Raw genomic sequence first — 20,693 nt, 5'->3', positions numbered from 1 at the left:
AAGTTATGCTGCAGTCAAATTCCGGCATATAATGAGTTTACAGTTGGGATATTATTTTTTCTGCATAAAAAATCTGAACTGCATATCAGCACATTCAGCATTAATACCTTCTTCACGTGAGTGCGAGTTATCCATGGCAGATGCACAAATGCACGCCCAAACTTGTGTAATTGCTACCCAGATGATCCTTTTCTTCTTTTATCCAGAATCCTTTCAGCGCATATTAGAATCTAACTTTACATTTTTGTCAAACAACATTGAAAAGTTTTGGTTTTACTCAGTTCAAATGCAATGGAAATCCGGTCCAGAGACGACATTTCCTAAGGTTATTATCTCTTTTTCTTCACATGATTATGTTTTGAATTTGTGAATGCAGGATTGGACTGTAATCACTTGAAATAATTTTCAGAAATGTTCCTAGGCCCATGCAGTGATATCCACTCCACTCTCTTGACTGCTTTTAATTCCATATTGCTCAAGGGCCCGGAGATTTTTCATTTTAGTTGTGTCTTGTGAGACTTTTCCAAGTTGTCTTTTAGGACAAATATTCTCACAGACAGGGATAAAATCGGCCTATACTGTTAATGAGGTTAAAGGATTATAAAAAGCAAAATTTACTATTATGTAAACTTATGGCGTAGAGACAAATAAGTTGTCATGTACAATTATGTATATTAATTGAGTGTTGAAACCTCATGTCCATCTATCCATTTTCTGCCGCTTATCCGGGTCGGGTTGCCGGGGGCAGCAGGCTAAGCAGCCTAACCTTGTATATTTGTTTTGATGTTTTATGACTATTCTACATTATAAAAATGATTAGAAAGGTTAGCTGAATGAACGGATGCATCCATCATGCCTACAGTCTACAGCACAACCCTGTGGGAGCAGTGCTGGGACCTGGGGTTGCTACAGTAGGTCAACAACATTAGGTGCCCAAAGAATGAGGTCAGCTGACTACCTGAATATACTGAATGAGCAGGTTATTCCATCAACGGATGTATTTCTTCCCTGATGTCATCATCTAGCTCAAACTGTGGAGAAAGGGTTCAGGTAGCATGAGACATCTTTTTCACACACGGATTGGCCACCACAAAGTCCAGCCCTTAACTCTGTGGAAAATCTTTAGAATATGCTGGTCAAGGTTTTGTGCAGTGGTTAGACTTTCCCATTAGATCTTAGATGGAAATAAATCCCGTGACACTGCAGAAGCTTATTGAATCAATGCCACAGTGAACGCTGCCATAATCAAAGCTAAAAAGCGATGCAACAAAGTATTAGATTGTATGACCTTTTTCTTTTGGTGTCAGCTTTTTTTCATGGCCAGGCAGTGTATTTTTTCAGAACTTATTTTATCAGGTAGAACACATGAATTGAAATAGATTTCCTTATCTACTAATTCTACTAACACAATGCTGCAGAAAACATTCAAACTCTGCATTATAAGATTATATGCCTACTCTAATTCTGTTCTATTTTACAGCCTTACAGTCACCTATTGAGTATCAGCGACGAGAGAGCAAATCCAATAGCCTTGGCCGCAGCATGAGGCCCCCTATATCTGCTACGAGTGCCCTGCGTCCCCATTCATCCGCCTCTATTGACCGTCATAAGCTCCCCTCTCTTCACTCGCACAACACTTCTCTGCCGGCGATCTACCTACCGAGTCAAGGCCAGACCCAAGGACCCAGCGAGACCTTGTCTTTGAAGGATGTAGGTGTCTTCAGCTGTAACTCACTATGCACAGTGATGCTGTTCTGTAATAAGTGCCCCTTCAAGCACAAAGTTCTTCTTTGCCTGAGCCACTGCCATGTCTGCTTGTTGCTTTAGCTTTCATGGCTGTTGTGACAAAAATCATAAATGACTAACTGCATTGTGTACACGCAATACTTCACTGATTGACTTACCTGTATTTAACTGCGTCTGCAGGCAATTGTGATCCAGCCGTACCCTGCTGACTCCCACTCTGTCTCCCCATCGCACATCCAGCTGGGCTTCACTGATCAGCCAAACTGTCAAACTGTGTCAAATGGGCTGTACACCCCAACTACTCAAGGTGCACAGGTAGTGTATATACATGCGTCTCAAGACAAATAGGAGCTTGAATCTAATGGTGAAAATACAGTTACTTTTATACAGCTGAACATTGTGTGCCTGAGTTGTCAAGCAATCATTATTCAGCAGCAGTACTGGAAAAAAATTAATGAGAAAACAAGCCACAAAAAACAAACCACAGGGGAAATAATTTGAGGCCATTGAGCAACATGCAATAATAATTCCAATTTGTTCCCTACTGTTAATTAAAAGATGAAAGGCTTGAGTAAATTGTGGCCATTTATTTAAACAAACATGCAATAACAGGATTTGCAAAGTAATAAAAAGAGGTATCCTCTCCCCCTGTTGGATTAAAAGGGAATTAATATTTGGATATAAATGACTATAATGTAAGTTAAATTCTACATTATTCAACTTACAGGATATATATATATATCCTGTAAGTTAAATAATGCAGAATTTAACTTACATTATATATATATATATATATATATATATATATATATATATATATATATATATATATATATATATATATATATATATATATATATATATATATATATATATATATATATATACATATATATATATGTACATATATATATATGTACATATACATATATATGTACATATATATATATATATATATATATATATATATATATATATATATATACATATATATATATATATATATATATATATATATACATATACATATATGGGCAAGGCAGGAAACAAATGCTGCGTTGTGTTCCTGTTAGAATTAAAACCCAGTGGTTCATCTTGAAGCTTGTATTTGTGGTTTGATGAATGTTCCGTGTCTCCCCAGCAGAGAGCAGGAGAGGGCTGCCGTAGGGGTCAGGGAGTTGACGCTGGGAACCAGGCTTCTCTGTCGGGCCCCTCAGCTGGACGACGTCCCAGCAACCTTGCCCAGCTAGCTGAAGATGACCTCTGAACTCTATGTGTCTCCTGGACAGGAGGACAACAGCTAATGCTACATCTGTGAAGAGAACACTTGTCCACTGGTTGTTTATGCCAGACTGGATCCTGATCGGCTTCAGTTATGAATCCTAGAGGAATATGAAGGAACCTGATGGTTGAACGAATTATAAGCAGCAGATATAAAAAAAAAACTGCTTGGCTCCTTTTTAAAGAGCCACTCAATGGGAGGTGATCTGGCTCAATCACCAACAAAGGATCTGAACAGCATCCAGCGAGATGCTTCTGCGCTCGGAGTGATAGAATGCTCCTTGATACAACCGTTTCTGCTTTTTACTTTTTTTTTTTGAGAGTTTGTATCCTTAACTATTCTCTCTTTGAAAGCGTAAGAAGAATTTATTAGATGATTCCATTCCTAATTGGGGCAGTCACTGGAGTTACGTGTTTGCCTGAATGAATGTTCCTGAAACTGCGTGAATGTGTTGAGAGTACGAGAGTGTGCAAGTCAGTAGCACGAACTCTTCTTGTAGCCTGTCAAATTTCTTTCTTGTTTTTTTTTCTGATGCCCCATTATGGAGACAAATACAGCAACATTTGTATTTTTTTTTTATCTCCCTGCTGAAAAATGGAGATTGCGGTTTACGTCGACAAGACCGACAAAGGCAGAACACTTGATGTGAGCGTGCCACCGGAACTTTCCTCACTGTAGTTTCATTCGAAAGAGAAGAACTTTCTTTGTTGCCGCGGTGTTGAGAGCCCCAGTGTGCTCTGATATTCTGTTTGACTGGGCTCCCTTTGATCTGGACAAGAAGGCATGAGGGAGCCCCCTGGAGGTTTTCTGTGGGTGTGACGTCATGTCAGATTTCTTTCTACTCTTTGGGGCAACTCCTGAGGAGTTGCAAATGCATTCAAAGGGCCTGCTGTGCTGACCCAAAATGCTGTATGAAACATCTCCTTGGTGACTGACTTGTACGATGCTACTTTACCCAGATCTTTCTTTACAAGCTGAAATGGGTTGTTTGAGATCTTGGGGACAGGAGTCCTTCAAAAATACATTGATTTAAACTAATATGAATAGTTTTATTAATCCACTGTTGTCACGTCAAGGCTTTGCACCATTTCTATAATCTCTTTTAGCTTTTGCCCTCATGGACTAAATACTGTACAGTGCATACCATACAGCAATCATACTTGTAAGATGAAGAATGAACCTGGTATGATTTGAAATGTTACCATTACAGCTGGTTGTTTCATTGATCTGCATGACTTCTACTTCTCGAAAGTGCCAAAAACAACCGCAGCTCAACATTAAATTGTTTCTGGCACTTGTGCTCTACTCCGTACCTCGCCACTAATCTTACAAAATAATTCAAGATATCTGCATTTCTCTCTGAATTTTAAAACCAAAGTGACAAACACAGAAGAGGAGATTAAAAAAGGGAGGCAATCCTGTCAGGGCTGCTTTTTTTGTGGCCAGTAGAGGTCCCTGAAAGGCTTTCAGCACCACGCCATCCTGCTCAGCTGGATCTTACAGCTTCACCAAAGATCAATAGGCTTCACAGAACACACACTGAAGCTGCGTTGCAGCCTGTCCAAAATGTAATCATGTTAATCACTGACAAAGAAACATAAAAGAATAATATAATTTAAAGGAAATTGAAATGTGTCATCTGATTACTTTAACCATGTCACAGACTTCAGTGGCAAACAATGTGAAATGAGGAGTTTTCATAGGAATTACTGACCAAGCAGTTTTTGCATGTAACACAAAGGAATGTCACACAGAGACCCGAAGTCATGGATGCAAAACCAAAAGAGGGCAGGTTAATGCCACGTTTGACTGAGTAGAAACAGGTGTATCATAATAATTAAAGTGTCTTTTTGAAACTGACCACAGTGTTTGTTTCTCTTTTTAATTGTTTTCTCCCATTTTAACAGCAAGTAATATTTGTTGATGTATTTGTTTATTGGTGCACTGAATTATTTTTATCTTTTAACAGTGAATTTTAAAATGGCCTCAGTGGGCTTTACAGTTTGCACGCCATCCTGTGAGTATACTGTACGTATTCCGATCCAGAGAGTGGAACTAATAGTGGAGGTAAAGTGTTCATTTTGCCGTTGAGTTCAGCAGACTTCACTGTGGGACCTCCAACAAAGACAAAGCATTTTGCTTGCTTTTGCATCCCACTGGAGGAAGTTCAAACAGGATTAAAAACAAAGGGAAGAAACCCCTGGATGAGCAGACATCTGGTTGGCTGCCCTCCGAATAAAGCCCCATTCTAAGCAGTAAAGCAGGGCCCATCGTAACACAACTGTGATATATGGAGGTTTGGGGCGGGAGGGGTATTAACTTTCACAAGGGTGCAAAATCAAAGGGAGTTCCTGTCACCACCGAGGGGGTCTCGGCAACAGGGGTCCCATTCACAGGGAATTCCTCTCCACTGCCCTCTGTTGCATCTGTTGATTCAATCTTCTTTATTGAGAGAAAGAAAACACTCATTAAAAACCACATGACTGTGAACTTGATTGCAGCAGGCGAGACAAACAGCCCCATCAATGGGATGAGTATTTACTCTGAGGTGTGAAAATCTTTGAACAGCCCACCATGTTAGGGCTTCTTTAGGAGTTTCTTCCTTCACACCAGCATCACAATGAACAGCATTTGTATTCTAAAGGCAATCAAATTATCATTTAAATAAAATGTTAGATCTTTTAGGTGCAGTGGGGTGCTGTTAGAAATTCCCACATTTATTAGATGTGCTGGTCGGAAGGTAAAACTCCTGACTGGATATGTTTTGTGTCACAGTTGGCAGGATGTAAGAAAAAAACTAGAGACAGACAAACTGTTTCCATGACATTGTTTATTAAAATTTACATGCTGCCAAAACTCCAAATAAAATTGTTCATAATATTTGTACATAATTTACAAAGAACTAACGGACTGAAAATGTATGCTAATCTGTGGAAATGTTTTTTCACATCGATGTGGAAGAGCAGATACATTTAGAAATCATGTTAACACCTAAAAAGAAAGCCTTCCTCGATATTGACTCAAATTCAAATCTTAATTATCAACAGGAACAAATCTATCATAAACAAAAAGTTTTCTGCTGCAACCTCGAATGTTACCAAAGGCAAACATTTTTAGCAAACATCATTACAAAGACAACTTAGGAAGGTAAACCTTTTTAAAAATTTTCTCAGCTCGGATGCAACGGATAAAATATTTACATTAAGAAGGTTGAGAAAAATAGATTTACTTTCCACTCAGTTTAAATTGAACATTTGACTCATTAAAAGGCAGAAAATCAGTTTTTTTTCCAGGTGAAATTGTTGAAAAGTAAATTGAGTAACACTTCAAAATTATTCAAGTTTTTGTCTTTTTTTTCTCTCTCTCTTCTTAGGTGCGTTGTCTCAAACGACACATAATTATTTTACTCCAAATTTTCCTCCCTAAATATATTTATATGGCTCTACTTGAGTTTAAAAGCAGGGCTTTGATAAAAAAATTTTTTTTAAAAATCAGGGAGCTTGGTGCTTACCCTCCAGTGCAAACCTGTGGCAGTAGGTGTGTGTCACACAGTCTAGTGGTCATTGTTGCTTTTTAACTAAAAGGAAGAATAAAAAGATCACTCTCGCTTAATATTAGTTAACAGAGGGTCCGTACTCTGTGAGGGTTGCCCAGACCGACCCTTCCTGGTCTGGTGGGTCTTGACATGCTTGGAGAGGTGGTCACTCCTCATGAATCTCTTGCCGCACTGCTGGCATCCGAAGCGCTTCTCTCCGGTGTGTGTGCGGAGGTGCCGCTGTAGCTCATCTGAACGGGTGAAGCTCTTACCACAGAAGAGCCAGTTACAGATGAAGGGCCTCTCTCCAGCATGCCAGCGCAGATGTGCTTTCAGGTGAGATGTCTTCTTGTATACTTTGCCACATTCGGGAATATGACAAATGTGCAGTCTCTTTTTCCCAAACTCTAACCCCCCACCACTTGCTTGGCAGTTGGGGCATTTGCAGCGACGGCAGCGGCGCGTGGAGCTCAGCAGACCCTTGGAGGTGCCCTGGAGAAGAGCGGCTATCTGTGGCTGGTGACCCAAAACCAGCTGTCTACCCAGGGAGAAGGGATGGTTGGCAGGGGTGGCGTTGGTTTGGGGTAAGCTCCACCATTGCTGTCCTTCCTCTACATGGCTTCCAGACAGGTGATGCCTGGCTGAGGAATTCTGAAGGAAACTGGGGAAGTTTTGTCCCACACTGTTATGCTGAGGATAGTAGGGGCTGCTGGTCTGTGGTTGTGAGGACAACACTTTAACAGGGGAAAGTTCAAACGAATAGGATGATGCAGGTTCAGCTGGAGGGGTGAGAGGCAGCTCATGGTGATGGTGATGGGGGTGATGATGATGATGAGGATGATGATGACCCAGGCCAGACTGCATGTGTCCAGGGAACTGCACCTTGGGCACCGTGAAGGTCATCTGGTGCGTGCTGAGGGCCGTGCTGGGTGCCATGTCATTGCTCCAGAGCTGAAACATTCCAGATGCGGAGCTTACTGTGCCTTCATAGGGAAACTGGGAGCCTTCTGAGCCCATAGTGCTTCCCACCTGCCAGGCCTGGCTGCAGGTGGTGGCCAGGAAGGAGAGGGCGTTAGGTGGTCCCTCTGGGGAGGAGCTGGGAGTCCGGTCCTGTTTAGTAATACACAAACAAACATCAGGCAAAATAGGCCAACCCAAAGAAAGACAAGTTTTAAACAAGTGTAAAACTTCTGTGATGTAAATATATATATATATATATATATATATATATATATATATATATATATATATATATATATATATATATATATATATATATATATATATACACACATATATATACATATATATATATATATATAAATAAAATGTTTGGATTTGTACAAAAATCATGTTTCCAATATTTTAAAGAAGTATCTGCCTTCATTTTCTGTCTTAGAGGATTTAAACTGATGTTTTAATCAGTCCAAACTGGATTTCTAACACTAACTAGTTGATAGATTTCCAAATAGACAATACACAAACTCGTTCACACATGTTGGAGAAGCTGTGCACATGCAGGACAAGAAATCCGCTTTGCATTAAAGAAGCTGACCACAGAACAAACCTGTAAAAAGGTGTGCAAAAAGTTGTCAGTCCTTTGTATCGTCAGCGCAGCCATCTGTACTCGCGCTCCTTCTCCACGCACCTGCAACACAAACTGCGCCGAGAAGCGACGACGCGCACAAATCTAAAGTACAGCTGGCGGCGCGGGAGGAAAAGATGCTCACATTCGGGACACTGAGATATCCTGCTTCCTTTAAAAGTCCCTCCCTGTCCAGCAGGTAAATATTGTCAGTCCAAGTTACTTGGTGTCGGAGCAGCAGAAGGAAGTTAAGTTGCAGAAAGACGCGTAAATCCGTGCGATCATCTCAAAGGCGCCTGAGCTGCATCTTCTCTTTATAGAGAGTAAAGATCCTCTCGACGGGGTCTCCAGTATGATGCAGGCGAGCCCGTCAATAGAAAGGAGATGAGTGGGAGGAGGGGGGGGGGGGGGGGGGGGGGGGGGGGGCTTGTTAGGTGAAGGGGTGGGCTCCTCATAATTTCACTCAATTTCAACCAAATGCTGACCCCGAGATCTGACGCCTCCTCCAATTGTCCTGAAAAAAGGACTTGTGGCCTGATAAGAATTCTAAGTGAATTATTACTTTTCAGAACATCCCACAGTATACATTCACTGGACTTCTTGTGACTTTTATTTAAAAATAAACCCACACTGCCATATGAATTAAAAAAAAACAAAACAACAACAACAACAAAAAAAAAACCCACTTTCAGCAATTTTCCTCCACATTCTGTTTAAGAACAAAATGCTTAGTCTGTTAAAAGATCTAAGATCTGCAGAACCACCTTGGTGAAAAAAATATTTCTCACTCTGGGAGTGTGTGCATACTGTTTTAACTCCTTTGTGGGAATTCAAGTAAAGATAGAAAATAACTGAACTTTTATTTTCTGCAACAATCAGTGATGTGGTGTTATGTGAAAAGAGATCTCCCGTCAACACCCAGTCATCACAGACTCAGTTCCAACATTATTTTTTCCTTTTTTAGAATCCCTCTCATGACAAAGGGGGAGATGAACGCAGATATTTTATCTTGCTTGCAAAGAAAATAAAGGAGAACATGAGTGATTTGATGTGATTAGTTTTTATTTCCAGGAAAATGTTTGTGCCTGCAGCGTGCACATAGTGGCCCAGTTTGGCGAGCTTAAGGATCACACACTCTCTGAGGAAAGTCACAATATTTTCCCATCACGAAGCTAATTGATAAAACTCAATCAAAGACTCCTGAGTTCTCACCAGTAGGTGACATGTGTAATAGGCTGCCCTGTGTGACATTCTCACATTTCAGAGTTCAAGTAGAGGCCGCTTTAGATCTGCTCCAGTAAATGCAGATTGAGGCTTAATCTCATTCTGTGAGTCTGTTCAACATTACAATGTTAAGAGTTTAAATCCAGGCTGGGAACCTGTTTCTCATGTAAATTCCTCGTTCCTCACTTATCTGCTTCTCACTGTTTTCCAGGCTGTGATCCTTAAATAAACATACCCCGAGGAGAAGCCACCTTAAATTAAAAATAACTTCAATTATACATATATACAGATGTGTATATATATATATATATATATATATATATATATATATATATATATATATATATATATATATATATATATATATGTATATATTCATGTATATGTATAGTAATAAGATATACATAGCAATGTGATGTTTCTTGTAAAACACAAGGCTGTGATTGCATTAAGAGCTGGTTTTTTTTTTAAAGATAATCTTGTAACACCATAATTTTGTTAAGATCTTTTTTGAAGTTAAGATGAACCAACTTCACTTTGGAATACAGATTTTTTTCAGAACCACAATAACTTAACTGTAGCCTGTTAAAAACGATTGTGTTGATTTCAGGTGAAGGCAAAGTCTGCATATATATTTATCAATCTATTTACTCATTCAAAATGTTAAATTGAATTGTGTCTGAAGCTTCATACTGCATGTTTAAGCAAATGAAAAAAGGGAAATCCTTTTAATAAATCCTAAAAGGTATCTTTTATATCATGTTTGAAAGGCTTCTGGATCTACAGATTCAAACTACGCCAGTTTCTTTTTTTTTTATGATAAATTCTTTCCATGGAAGTTGTAATGAATCTAATAGCCACAATTGCGTCCAGGAATATGAGTCTAATCCCAAAATGAAATGAAGGTTTTGGATTACAGAAAACAGCGGTAAAGCAAAGGATTGAGGAGGACATGAAAAAACCAGAGCGCATCTTAGAGGCTGAGGTGTACTGTGTCTGCGGTTTATTACGGAGCAGAAGTTGTTAATTACCCTGATTCTTATTTCCTGTCCCCTCTCCCCCACGCCACCCCACCCCCACTGTACTGCCTCCCAGATGAGTGTCTTTGAAGTGCAAAGTACTCTCTCCTCACTTTGAACTGTGAAAACAATGCTCATGTGGTGGTGCTTACCTTCCCCATGTTACCTCATTTAAATAGACCTGGATAAGGCTTCCACGGTATTCAAGGGAAAACTAATTTCCAGAGAAAGACGTCCCTGTGTTCATTAAACAGCTGGTGAGACTGCCGGTAATCAGGCCCACTCTGTCATGCGCTGCACGCTGCTCTGGGTGGCTACCAGCAGCTTCAAAACTGACACAGACTGAAATCCCAACAAGATGATGCAGATGTTCTCATGCACCTATTTCTCGACAGCGAATGCATCCAAGAAAGTAAAACAACAGTTTGAAAAGTCTGCAAGGAATTTCGCGTTCTGAAATCTCCTTATTGTGGAGAATGTAATTGTCAGATCTTCCGCCTGCTTTTATATGGCACACAAATGGTGTTGTTTGTGTTCCAGAGACAGCCTTACTCTTAAACTCCAAGCATAGAATATGCAAGTGAGGACTCAAGCTGTTTTTTTCTTTCTTTTTTTTTTATCATGCCTGGGGGGCAGTTTAAAAGCCTCAGATCACTAAATTGTCCCAGCTGTCTTGACCATCTGCACTCAAAAAGGGCCGCCACAGAGGAGAAAAGTCTTTGTGCTGGTGGCCATGTCAAAAAGCCAGTTTTACAGCTCTGTGCTGATTCAATGGCCCTCATATGACAAATGTGCTCTAATGGATGGGACAGACAGACAGTGTGTAAAAGCCTGCTGCTAACTGTTGTGCTTCACTCTCTAACCATTCAGCAGGCAGAGGAAGGACAAGATGGGGTATAATTACCTTTACAATCAGTTTCTTTGGAATGAAGAGCAACACCAACAGCTGGACTTCACTGTCCAACAACTTGTGTTGTTTGGTTTAAGTATGTGAATGCTTTCCTGTTTTTCATTTTTCACTTTGCTCAACAGCAGTGGCTTTATAACTTAACAACTTGCCTCACCGATCAAGACACCTTGTTAAGGCTTTCTGATTTATTAAGAAAATAAATTGAACAAGGAAACGGAAACTTAAAATGTGAGATTTTTAACTTTTTTTGGACTAGTTGTCGTTAGAGCTGGTTCTTTAACAAAAAGCCTCTCTTATCTTATCACTTCATGTTTTCTCTATGTTTCATTCACTGTTTTAGTTTTCAGATCAAGGGACAACTGGGTTCCCTTTCTCTTTTATTCCCGATCATAGTTTTAGAGGTACAGCTCACCATGTTGCATTTAATAGAATGGTGATAAAAAGTTAAATAAATATCCAAAAACCTAAATTTAGATAAGTAATATATTGATAGATTTGTAGCTTTACATATCACTCTGCTTCTTCTCTGCTTTTGAGACAGAATGTGTGTATGTTTCAATTTAACTGACTAGGTTTCCCTGCGACCCTTACTCAGATCAAGCGATTTGGATAATGAATGAATGAATGAATGAATGTTTAGTTTTCCAGTGAAATGATTTTCTCAGTCCCGTGGTGATCCCTTCCTCTCTAGCACAGTTTACATCGCTGAGGGTGTGAGAAGCAGAAAACTATAACAATTCCCCCATCTCATGTCCATTAGCATGTACAAACCCCCCAAAATCTCCAGTCTTGGGCAGACACAGGCAGACAGTACTCATCTCCACTTGTCAAAGAAAACTTTTATCAATACCAAGAGCACTTGAAGTTTGTTTGCATTTTGTTTTCCAGCACTCTTAACAACTTCAGAAGTCAGATCACAGGAGTATCTGATCAAAGCGCTTCGTGGTTAGTTCTGGAAACACAGGAGTGCTACGCCACGCTTTGATACTCCACATCAATATTTCAATTCAACAATCACTTGACATGCACCCATACTCCCAGAGACGAAAGACGAAAGGAGAGAGTGGAGAGAGAGATCCTGAGGAGACGGAGGGGGTTTGTGAAGTACAGTAAAAGAAGTGGGTTGAAGAAATCACTGCCTTCCTCACCTTTGGAGAAATAATAATAAATAATAATAATTCTTACTTAATTCATCCCAGTTGGTAAATTTAGCTCTGCATTTGACCCTAGATTGAGGAGATAGTAGTGGGCTACCATGTTCCTTGCTCAAAGGCCCATAGTGAATTACCTCTGTTGGCCCACGAGCGACTCTGATTGCTCCAGATTCAAGCCCATATATGTATCTTTAGGCGACTACTCCACAAAAATTTGATATAAACTGCACTAAGATAATCTTTCACTACACATTGAATGTGTTGAAGTCTACTGAAGGAAAGAAGGATTTCTTATGCAACATGACATCATGACACTTTTTGCATGAAAAATAAAACTTAGACAAAAACAAACCCACTCAGAAAATTCACAAAAAAATCACATATACATATATTAGTACTGAAACTCTTGTCACAGGCTAAAAGCCCAAGCAGAGAAGGTGTTTCATGTTTTATCAAAGGAGAGCAGTGCAGGAACTCTGCTGTGATAAAGATGAATACAGTCCATCTGCCATATGTCACTTTCATCGTTCTTTATAATGATTTCATCATCTCAACAGGATATGACATCCTTTGAAGGTTTTGGCCAATGACATGTGGTGTTTGATCTGAAAAAGAAACTTATCGTAACGATGCATGACAAGAAAATTAAGTCAATCGAGAAATAATAACTGTCACACAGCTTTCAAGGACTGAAATCTTTAACTATATCCCATCACGTGAAAATAAATTAAGTTGTGTACTGCTAAATGGAAAAGAATTGGAGTGTTCAAACTTTATTTTCAATTGGGTACAAGAAAAAATGAGTAACTGAATAAATACGTTTAAGTAAAAAAATATTCTTCTGGTTAAAAATTTGATTAGAAAAAAAAAATTTGATTAGAAGAGTATGTTTCATAAGCAAAGACAAGGGTTCAACATCTCTGAGAGACTGGAGGGAAAACAGGTTAACTATTAAAGAAGAGGGATTTTAGGATTTAAAAACGTAAAAAGAAAGAAAAAGTTCTAAAAAAAAGATACTGGTATTGAATGGCTTCAACCTTTGAAATGTCAAAACTGAATGATTTGTAGACAGCATTGTCTAAAAATCATTTGGTAGTGGGAATTTCTGCAAGGACTCACTTCACTCTTAATAATATTGTCAGGGATTACAGTCAGTTACAGCATCCACAAAGTGATATTAAAACTACTATACAATGTAATAATAATAATAATAACGAATAAATTAAATGAATAAAATATTATATAATATAACAAAATTCACATTTCTGTGTAGAATTTAGGACTTATATGTAGAGGGAACTTCCAGCTGAGCTGTTTGCATCAGTAACTTAGCTGGGTTATATATATATATATATATATATATATATATATATATATATATATATATATATATATATATATATATATATATATATATATATATATATATATATATTTATATGCTACTTTTTTAAGGAAGGGCTTTATAACAAATTTCATTAGATTTTAATAGCTTGGACGTGTGTGCTCGTGGGGACTGAACAATACATGCAGAGTGGATTGTTGTGCATTGTCATTTTGCTCATTTTAGCAAGATATTGCCAGACCACATTCACACATTACAACGATATTTGCAAGTACATAAAAGAAAAATCTCAGTTTCAACCTCTGCCATGTACCACGTTTAAAATATCCTTTAAAGTATCTTGGGCCAAGTGTTTTATGACATCTTGTTAATTATCATTTAGTCGCATCATCTTTATTTAGTTGTCTGTCTTCATTTGTCTCTTGCACATCAAAAACTGCACGTCCCACGTGTCAAACTTCTCTTACAAACATGTCCAGTAAGACTGAATGTGATCTGATTAAGCTGTCTTAGCATCTGTCAGTTGTCTGTCATCCTATGTGAATTTCCCCTTGGTACATAAAGTATCCACTCTGGCACTTTTTTTGAGCATGATAAGTTTATGGTAATTTATTTCCCCAACACAGCATTTAAAATTAATGATAACTAATTTACCAGGAAAAAAGGAATTGTTTATTCATGGGGTTCGTTGCGTAAATTCCCTAAAAAGATGAATTCCCCACAATTGCCTGTCTGTGCAATGCCACACGGAATGAATAATAAAAAAGCACAGACAAAAGAAAAAAGAAACAATGGGATCATCACCCACGAAGCCTATATGAACACGTTCAAACAAAGACAAACACAGGTAAATAATTAGATGTAACACTTGACAATATTATTTACAACCATCAAGTTAATGTGGGTATTGTAGCATGCAGGGACTTCTGCCACTTGATCTTATTGCGTTGTCGAACAACTTAGGGAGATGTGAGCTCCTGTCACAGTGATATTGATGTCTGATCTAAACCACTGTTGTGTTTAATAATAATAATAATAATAATAATAACAATAATAATAATAATAATAATAATAATAATAATAATAATAATAATAATAATAATAATAATAATAATAATAATAATAATAATAATGATAATATTCTGCATCAGATGCTATTCAAGTAAAGATATATGCAGAGAACATTACTATTGTTATTATAAAAGGCCTGAACCAAACCAAACATGAAACCCAAGAAGCCCCAACTTGCCATCTGGGAAGAAGGACTCTTGTCGGTATGGTAACCAGATCTTATGGCAGGGCTCCAGCTGAAATCAGAAATGCAAAGCAGGAGCAGAGATACAAGGGCTACATGTGCAGAGGAGTGCCGCACAGCCAGAGCAGTAGATTTATTTGTAAACGTACGCATGCTATGCCACTATCTGTTAAGCCCCTCCGTCAGCTCAGCCTGTGTAATGTGAGGGGAAGTGTCTCCCTGTCACCACCATGCCAGGGATCAGCCTGCTGTTTGTGTGTACTGCAAATCAAGCCAAGCTCTGAGGAGGAGGGGAGGAAATGACACAGAGACTCTTTCATCTAATCCTTGTGGTGTAATTTGCACCTCAGTAAGTTTAATTGATGACTACTGATCAAATGCTTGCCTTTGAAAATAAAATCTTTGGGATTGTTATTTTCCCCTTCAACCTGCAAAAAGAATTCTTAATGTACCTGATGAGAGGGCTCTAACAGATGGATCAGTTTTGGAGAGTTTTAACTTTGGCACAGTATGCTGAACAAGTACAACTCCTGCCAATATTCGGTGTATTTTCTTTTATTCTCTGTTTTAACTTTAGATTTGAAGTGTTCAAACTTCATTGAGCAAACTTGGAGGGAGCAGACTTTGCTGGCTACATCACAGCCTAAGCAGGAGCGCATGCACCTGGTTTCTGTGTACGTCCTACTTCCTCCAGAGATCCAACCTGAGCATCAGCGTCATTCAGACAAATGGATAGTGACAGGCCAAGCTTATCAATGTCAACGTCAGGCTGCTCTCCGGGACTTTGATTCCGCACTTTTCCCACAGCTGAACAGAAGGTTGTGCTTTGCAAAACAAACCAACAAACAGGGATCCTGAAGAGTGTGATGAAAGAGTAAACAACACGGCCCGGTTACATGCCCCACAACCATGACACTTCCTAAGTAGGTTACCACAGAGGGTAACCCAATTTAACACGTTGGTTTGATTGTGCTCATAACACACTGAGAACTTCAGGAAGCTCAAAGCATCTCAGCATCGCGAGGCTGATGAAGATTGATCTGTCTCAGGACCTTGGCCTTGGAAAAAAAAAAAAAAAAAAAAAAAAATCAAATGGGCCCACCACCAGCGCCCTTGCATGTATACAAAGCAGTTCATTATCAAGAAAAATTATAGGGAGTCATTCTATTGATGTTGCTTAACTAATTGTAAAGCAGGGGATTCAAAAGCAGATGTTGCATTTCAAAGCAGTTGTGAGCAAGGAGACAGGTTATGATTTATGCTAAAATGTGTGGCTTCAAAGCGTCGAACGCGGCTTCTAAACAAATTGAACAAGTCAAGCGCTATTCACCCAGGACCAGGCAGGAGCCCAGTGCATGTAGATCAGAGGCGTACGGCTGCCGCTTGTAATATTGCTCAGTGGAGGAGGGGTCCCACTGGGGGGAAGCAGCACATAGAGGCTAACATTGAGCAGCCTTTGCACCGAAAGAAATTAGGAACGGATGCAGCTGCAGCACCTGTGCAGAAACTACCCCCCTGAACCCCCCCACCATACACACACACACACACACACACACACACACACACACACACACACACACACACACACACATGCAAGTGTATGCACACACTCCTTTCCACCCCACCACCCTCCTTCTGCTACTCTCCTGGAGCATCATCCACTCAGGGGGGAGTGGAGAGGGGTGGGCAGCATCTTGAGACTTGACATCCTTTCTGTGGATGGCACTATTATCTGGGAGGAGATGGAAGAGTCGAGAGAAGATGCAGGTTCTATGTCAACATACTGATGCAATTTTAGCAAACACCGATAAAGCTGGGTTAGTTGATGGGAGGACTAGTAGAAGGGGAAGGCCTATCACTGCTGTCTTCTAAATGAGGCAGGCGGTGTAATGTAAGGACTGATATCACGTCTTTAAGTAGAATTAGGTTTAAAGTAGAAGAAACTGAAAGAATTCCGACATATGGGCGACATATTCAGGTTTAACTGTGGACATTTAAGTTTAAAACAGAAATAAAGGTACTAAATACAGGATGTAACATGTCCTAATGATACATGAAGAATTGTAAGAAGTGTAAAAGTGGTGTACCATCCTGAGTTTTACATTACAGAAGTATTCCTCCTTGTTGATGTTGCCACACATGTAAAAAAAAACACAAACTGCGCGGACTCCTCTCATAAGTCATTTTTCCGTCTGTTTTCTTTCATTTGATGCAACCTAAATTGGGACGGGAGAAACGAATTGCTAAATTTTTAATTAACTTCATAACATCTGCACTTGTGCTTTGAGAGAGCAGCGAGATTTCCTTTTAACCTATTCCAGCACATTTGCACACCAAGGTAAATCTTGATGCTGGCACTCTTACAGAAAGGAAGGAGAAAAAAAAATCAAAAATGGAAATGAACTCTCACTTGTTTGTGCAGATCAAAGAGGCAGAATTATTCAACTTTTTTTTTTGCCACTGATCTTCAGAAAAGAAGAGAGGAAAAAGTGGGAGAAACCGAGATGGATGAATGAGTTTTAGTTGGAATGTTTCTTTAGTTGTTTCAGGAGCGTTGCTTTCTCATCTGGGTTGTTTTCTTGTACATGATGACTTTAATGTCTCAGGGCCGCTTCATTCTGCCGGTGAAATGTCCATATTACTAATGTTACCAAGGCTACATTAACTACATTCCCCTCATCTATTTCAATTAATTTTAAGTATTCAAACCCCCCTGAATTGATACTTTGATAGCTACAAAAAATTCCAATAATGAGTTATATCAGGTTAAAAACACACAACTAATCCAACAAAGTACTGTTAAGCTGCATTTTTGTCTGTGCTTCTTTAAACTGGGTAGAAGATGATCAATTAAATCAAAGTGACACTTAAGAGTCATCTCTATAAATTTGTCATCATTTAATAGATATGATTTTTAGTCTCTGTAATCAGTTACTGTTACGCAAGCAGTCATACTGACTAAATATGAGTCAGTGAGAACAACTTGACCATGCATGGTCAGAGAGCAAACTGTTCGTTGCCACCCCACTAGAGAGAGCTCTTGAGAAGTAACAGAAAGAGCCAGAAAGCTGAAAGGTGACCACACGTGTAGAGAGAAAATATTTGTCATTTATATAAAAAAAGACTTTTTCAAGCTAGTTTTAACCCGAGTCCTCTTTAGGTTTTATTCATTCCCTTACTCGGTTACAAGTTTTCCTGTTTGGTCAGAGAAACTGGAGCAGGCGGCAAGTCCAGTCAGCCCCACCTCCCCTGGTTGCAAGCACCTGCACAGGTAATCCTGTCTGATGTGGGTGATATCACAGCACACTGAAGCTCCTTTAACAAATCTCCCTTTGATACAGAGCGCACAATGGTGTCTCTATAGGTAAACCCCTCGCTTCTCAATGTGGGGGGCAAAAACTCTCAGACAGGCAAACAAAACTGGCAAAGAGAAAACAAAACAAACAAACAAAAAAAAAAACAAACAAACAAACAATACAAAAGAAGAAGAAGAAGAAGAAAACTTATGTGGTTGGATAAAGAGAGAAAATACAAGTTTGATGTAGCTTTTCTGAGTCTCTCCACAAGAGGACACTGCTTCCATGGTTCATCTGTTTCTTACTGCCACAGAACTGTCATTCACAACTTCTCCAGTCTCTTGTTTTCTTCTCCAACCGGAGGTTTTCACGTAGATGAGGAAGGTAAATGTACAAAAACAAATTGAAATAATTTATCATTCTCTCATAAATGGAGAGTTAATTATAATGAAATGTCCAGTCAGTGGATTTGTCCATTTTCAACACCTACTACATAAACAGACAAACATTAAGTGTTGTAAATTTCTACAAACATTACAAATGATGTCAACCACAACAAAATGTCACACTTTCTGAAGCCCCCCAAAAATATCAGATCAAAATGTAAAATAATGTTTGAATATAAATAACCGCTGATCAATCATTTTAGTGTTAACATCTGACTTCCTGCTGATTGTTTACACGCTTGGGACGACAATTAACCTGGTTTCACTAAATCAGACTACTCTGATAATATGTCGAGGTTCCTTTTACGGTTACAGCAAATCATTAGACGCCTTATGTTACCACCAATATGTGGGACTAAGTCGCTAGCCAGACTCTTTTCCTCTGTTGTGCCACGATGGTGGAATGACCTCCCAAAGCTCTGTCTGCTCTGCAGAGTCCTTGTCTAGTTTTCAGACTCGGCTCTTTAAGGAGCACTTCCGCACTTAGTTTAGCTAAATTTGTCAGAGGACTTGGAGAACTTAGCCCAGTTCTTTGCAACAAACATTATGGTAGTAATTCTTTGTATTTTAACATGGGTAATATTATGTGGTGGGAAGGAGGAAAAACAAAAAAAGAAAACAAAAAAGACAAAAAAACAAACAAACAAAAAAATGTCCCCCTATGATGTCTTCTACTGTTTGAGTTCATGCTTGTGTTGTTCTCATTCATATATAAGTCGCTTAGAATAGAACAGAATAGAGTTAGTTAAAATGAAACCACAGACTGTAACTGTAATGTTTACTCCATTAAGACAACTTTGGGTAAAATATAAATAAAGCTTTGTTTAGACCTGACTCACTCTTCACTTTTCCACCCCAATTTCTCACATTTATAACTCTCACAAAGCTTCCATGAAATAAAATGTTACCAGAAAAGTTGTTTATGGTCCCAGCATTACATGGTGACTGGTTGAATGCGTTTAAAGCCACAGAAATAAGTCAGCATCTAAACTCAGAGTGATGGGACTCAAGTTTCATTTTCTATCTAGATGCATTGCTTGACATGTAAAAAAAACAAACAAACAAACAAAAAAACACCCACCTAAAAAAATTAAATACAAAAATGGTTACAAAGAATTTATAAACAAAAAAAGTCATAAAAAAAAGGAATAAAGAAAAGTATATTGAGCCTCTCCCAGCAATCATCAGGTGAGAGGCTTGTAACAGAGAGGACATCTGAAAAGTTATTTTTCTTCCCCTGTTTCAGTCCAGGAACTTGAAGGTGGTCAGCAGTAGGGAGCTTCATAACCTCATGTCATGTTTTATTGTTCTGCCAACGTCTGCACTTCAACTCTTTTTGTCTGATGAATCTGCACAAAGTCCTCTTGGTTTCCACCTCTTGGCATCTATGGTTGGTTGGATAATTAATCTGACATCTGGGGTTGTCACATTTACTGCTCAGCAATTTAGTCCAAACTTAAATTTGTTGGAATGAGAGGTTTTCTCAAACCCGCCTAAACATTTTTATTATGTTGCCACATCAATCAGCCATTTCGTCTGCTGCTTCATTCACCTGCAAGTCTTACTAGTAGCAACATTTTATAGAAAGGCTAGTTTCCTGTGAAGAATAGTTTCTCTTGTCCTGTTGTCTGTGTGGTTTGCTGGATTTGAACTTAAAAAATGTTTGGTATTTTTGTGCATTAATTAGTCATTTCAGAACTTATTAATTTGGCTGTGTGTTAAAAACAAAACAAAACAAACAAAAAAAAAAAAAAAAAAAAAAAAAAAAAAAAAAAAAAACCAAACAACCCAAAACAAACAAACACAAAAAACAAAAAACTAATAAAAAATTCAGCAGAGCTTCAACGGAATGGGTGAGGTGGAGGGGGGCAGGCACTGGCTTTGTCTGTCTGTAGA

General features: G+C 38.8%; 2 protein-coding genes across 5 annotated transcripts in view; one reads left to right on the top strand and one right to left on the bottom strand.

Moving 5' to 3' along the window:
• Nucleotides 1-4,861, top strand: part of arhgef25a (Rho guanine nucleotide exchange factor (GEF) 25a) — a 46,601-nt gene extending 41,740 nt beyond the window's left edge. For 2 of the 4 annotated variants that reach the window (XM_079239059.1, XM_079239062.1), the window contains 3 exons: nucleotides 1,481-1,710; nucleotides 1,927-2,061; nucleotides 2,888-4,861. In XM_079239059.1, the coding sequence (XP_079095185.1) occupies nucleotides 1,481-1,710; nucleotides 1,927-2,061; nucleotides 2,888-3,013 (491 nt within the window). In that variant the 3' untranslated portion in view covers nucleotides 3,014-4,861. The remainder of the gene's footprint in view (nucleotides 1-1,480; nucleotides 1,711-1,926; nucleotides 2,062-2,887) is intronic. The other 2 variants (XM_079239061.1, XM_079239060.1) reach the window with 2 other exon arrangements.
• A 1,765-nt stretch (nucleotides 4,862-6,626) lies between these two features.
• On the bottom strand, nucleotides 6,627-8,226 carry sp5l (Sp5 transcription factor-like; the record flags this gene model as incomplete). Its single annotated transcript, XM_079238820.1, has 2 exons — nucleotides 8,131-8,226; nucleotides 6,627-7,673 (listed from the first exon to the last, which is right to left on the bottom strand). The coding sequence occupies exons 1-2, from the start codon at nucleotides 8,182-8,184 to the stop codon at nucleotides 6,627-6,629; spliced, it is 1,101 nt and encodes a 366-aa protein (XP_079094946.1). The 5' UTR covers nucleotides 8,185-8,226.
• Between the last annotated feature and the right edge of the window lie 12,467 nt (nucleotides 8,227-20,693).

This window comes from Telmatherina bonti (assembly GCF_933228915.1).
Source record: "Telmatherina bonti genome assembly, chromosome: 4".
Taxonomy (NCBI): Eukaryota; Metazoa; Chordata; class Actinopteri; order Atheriniformes; family Telmatherinidae; genus Telmatherina; species Telmatherina bonti.
The sequence above is the reverse complement of the archived record's forward strand: the minus strand, read 5'-3'. Positions and strand labels throughout refer to the sequence as shown.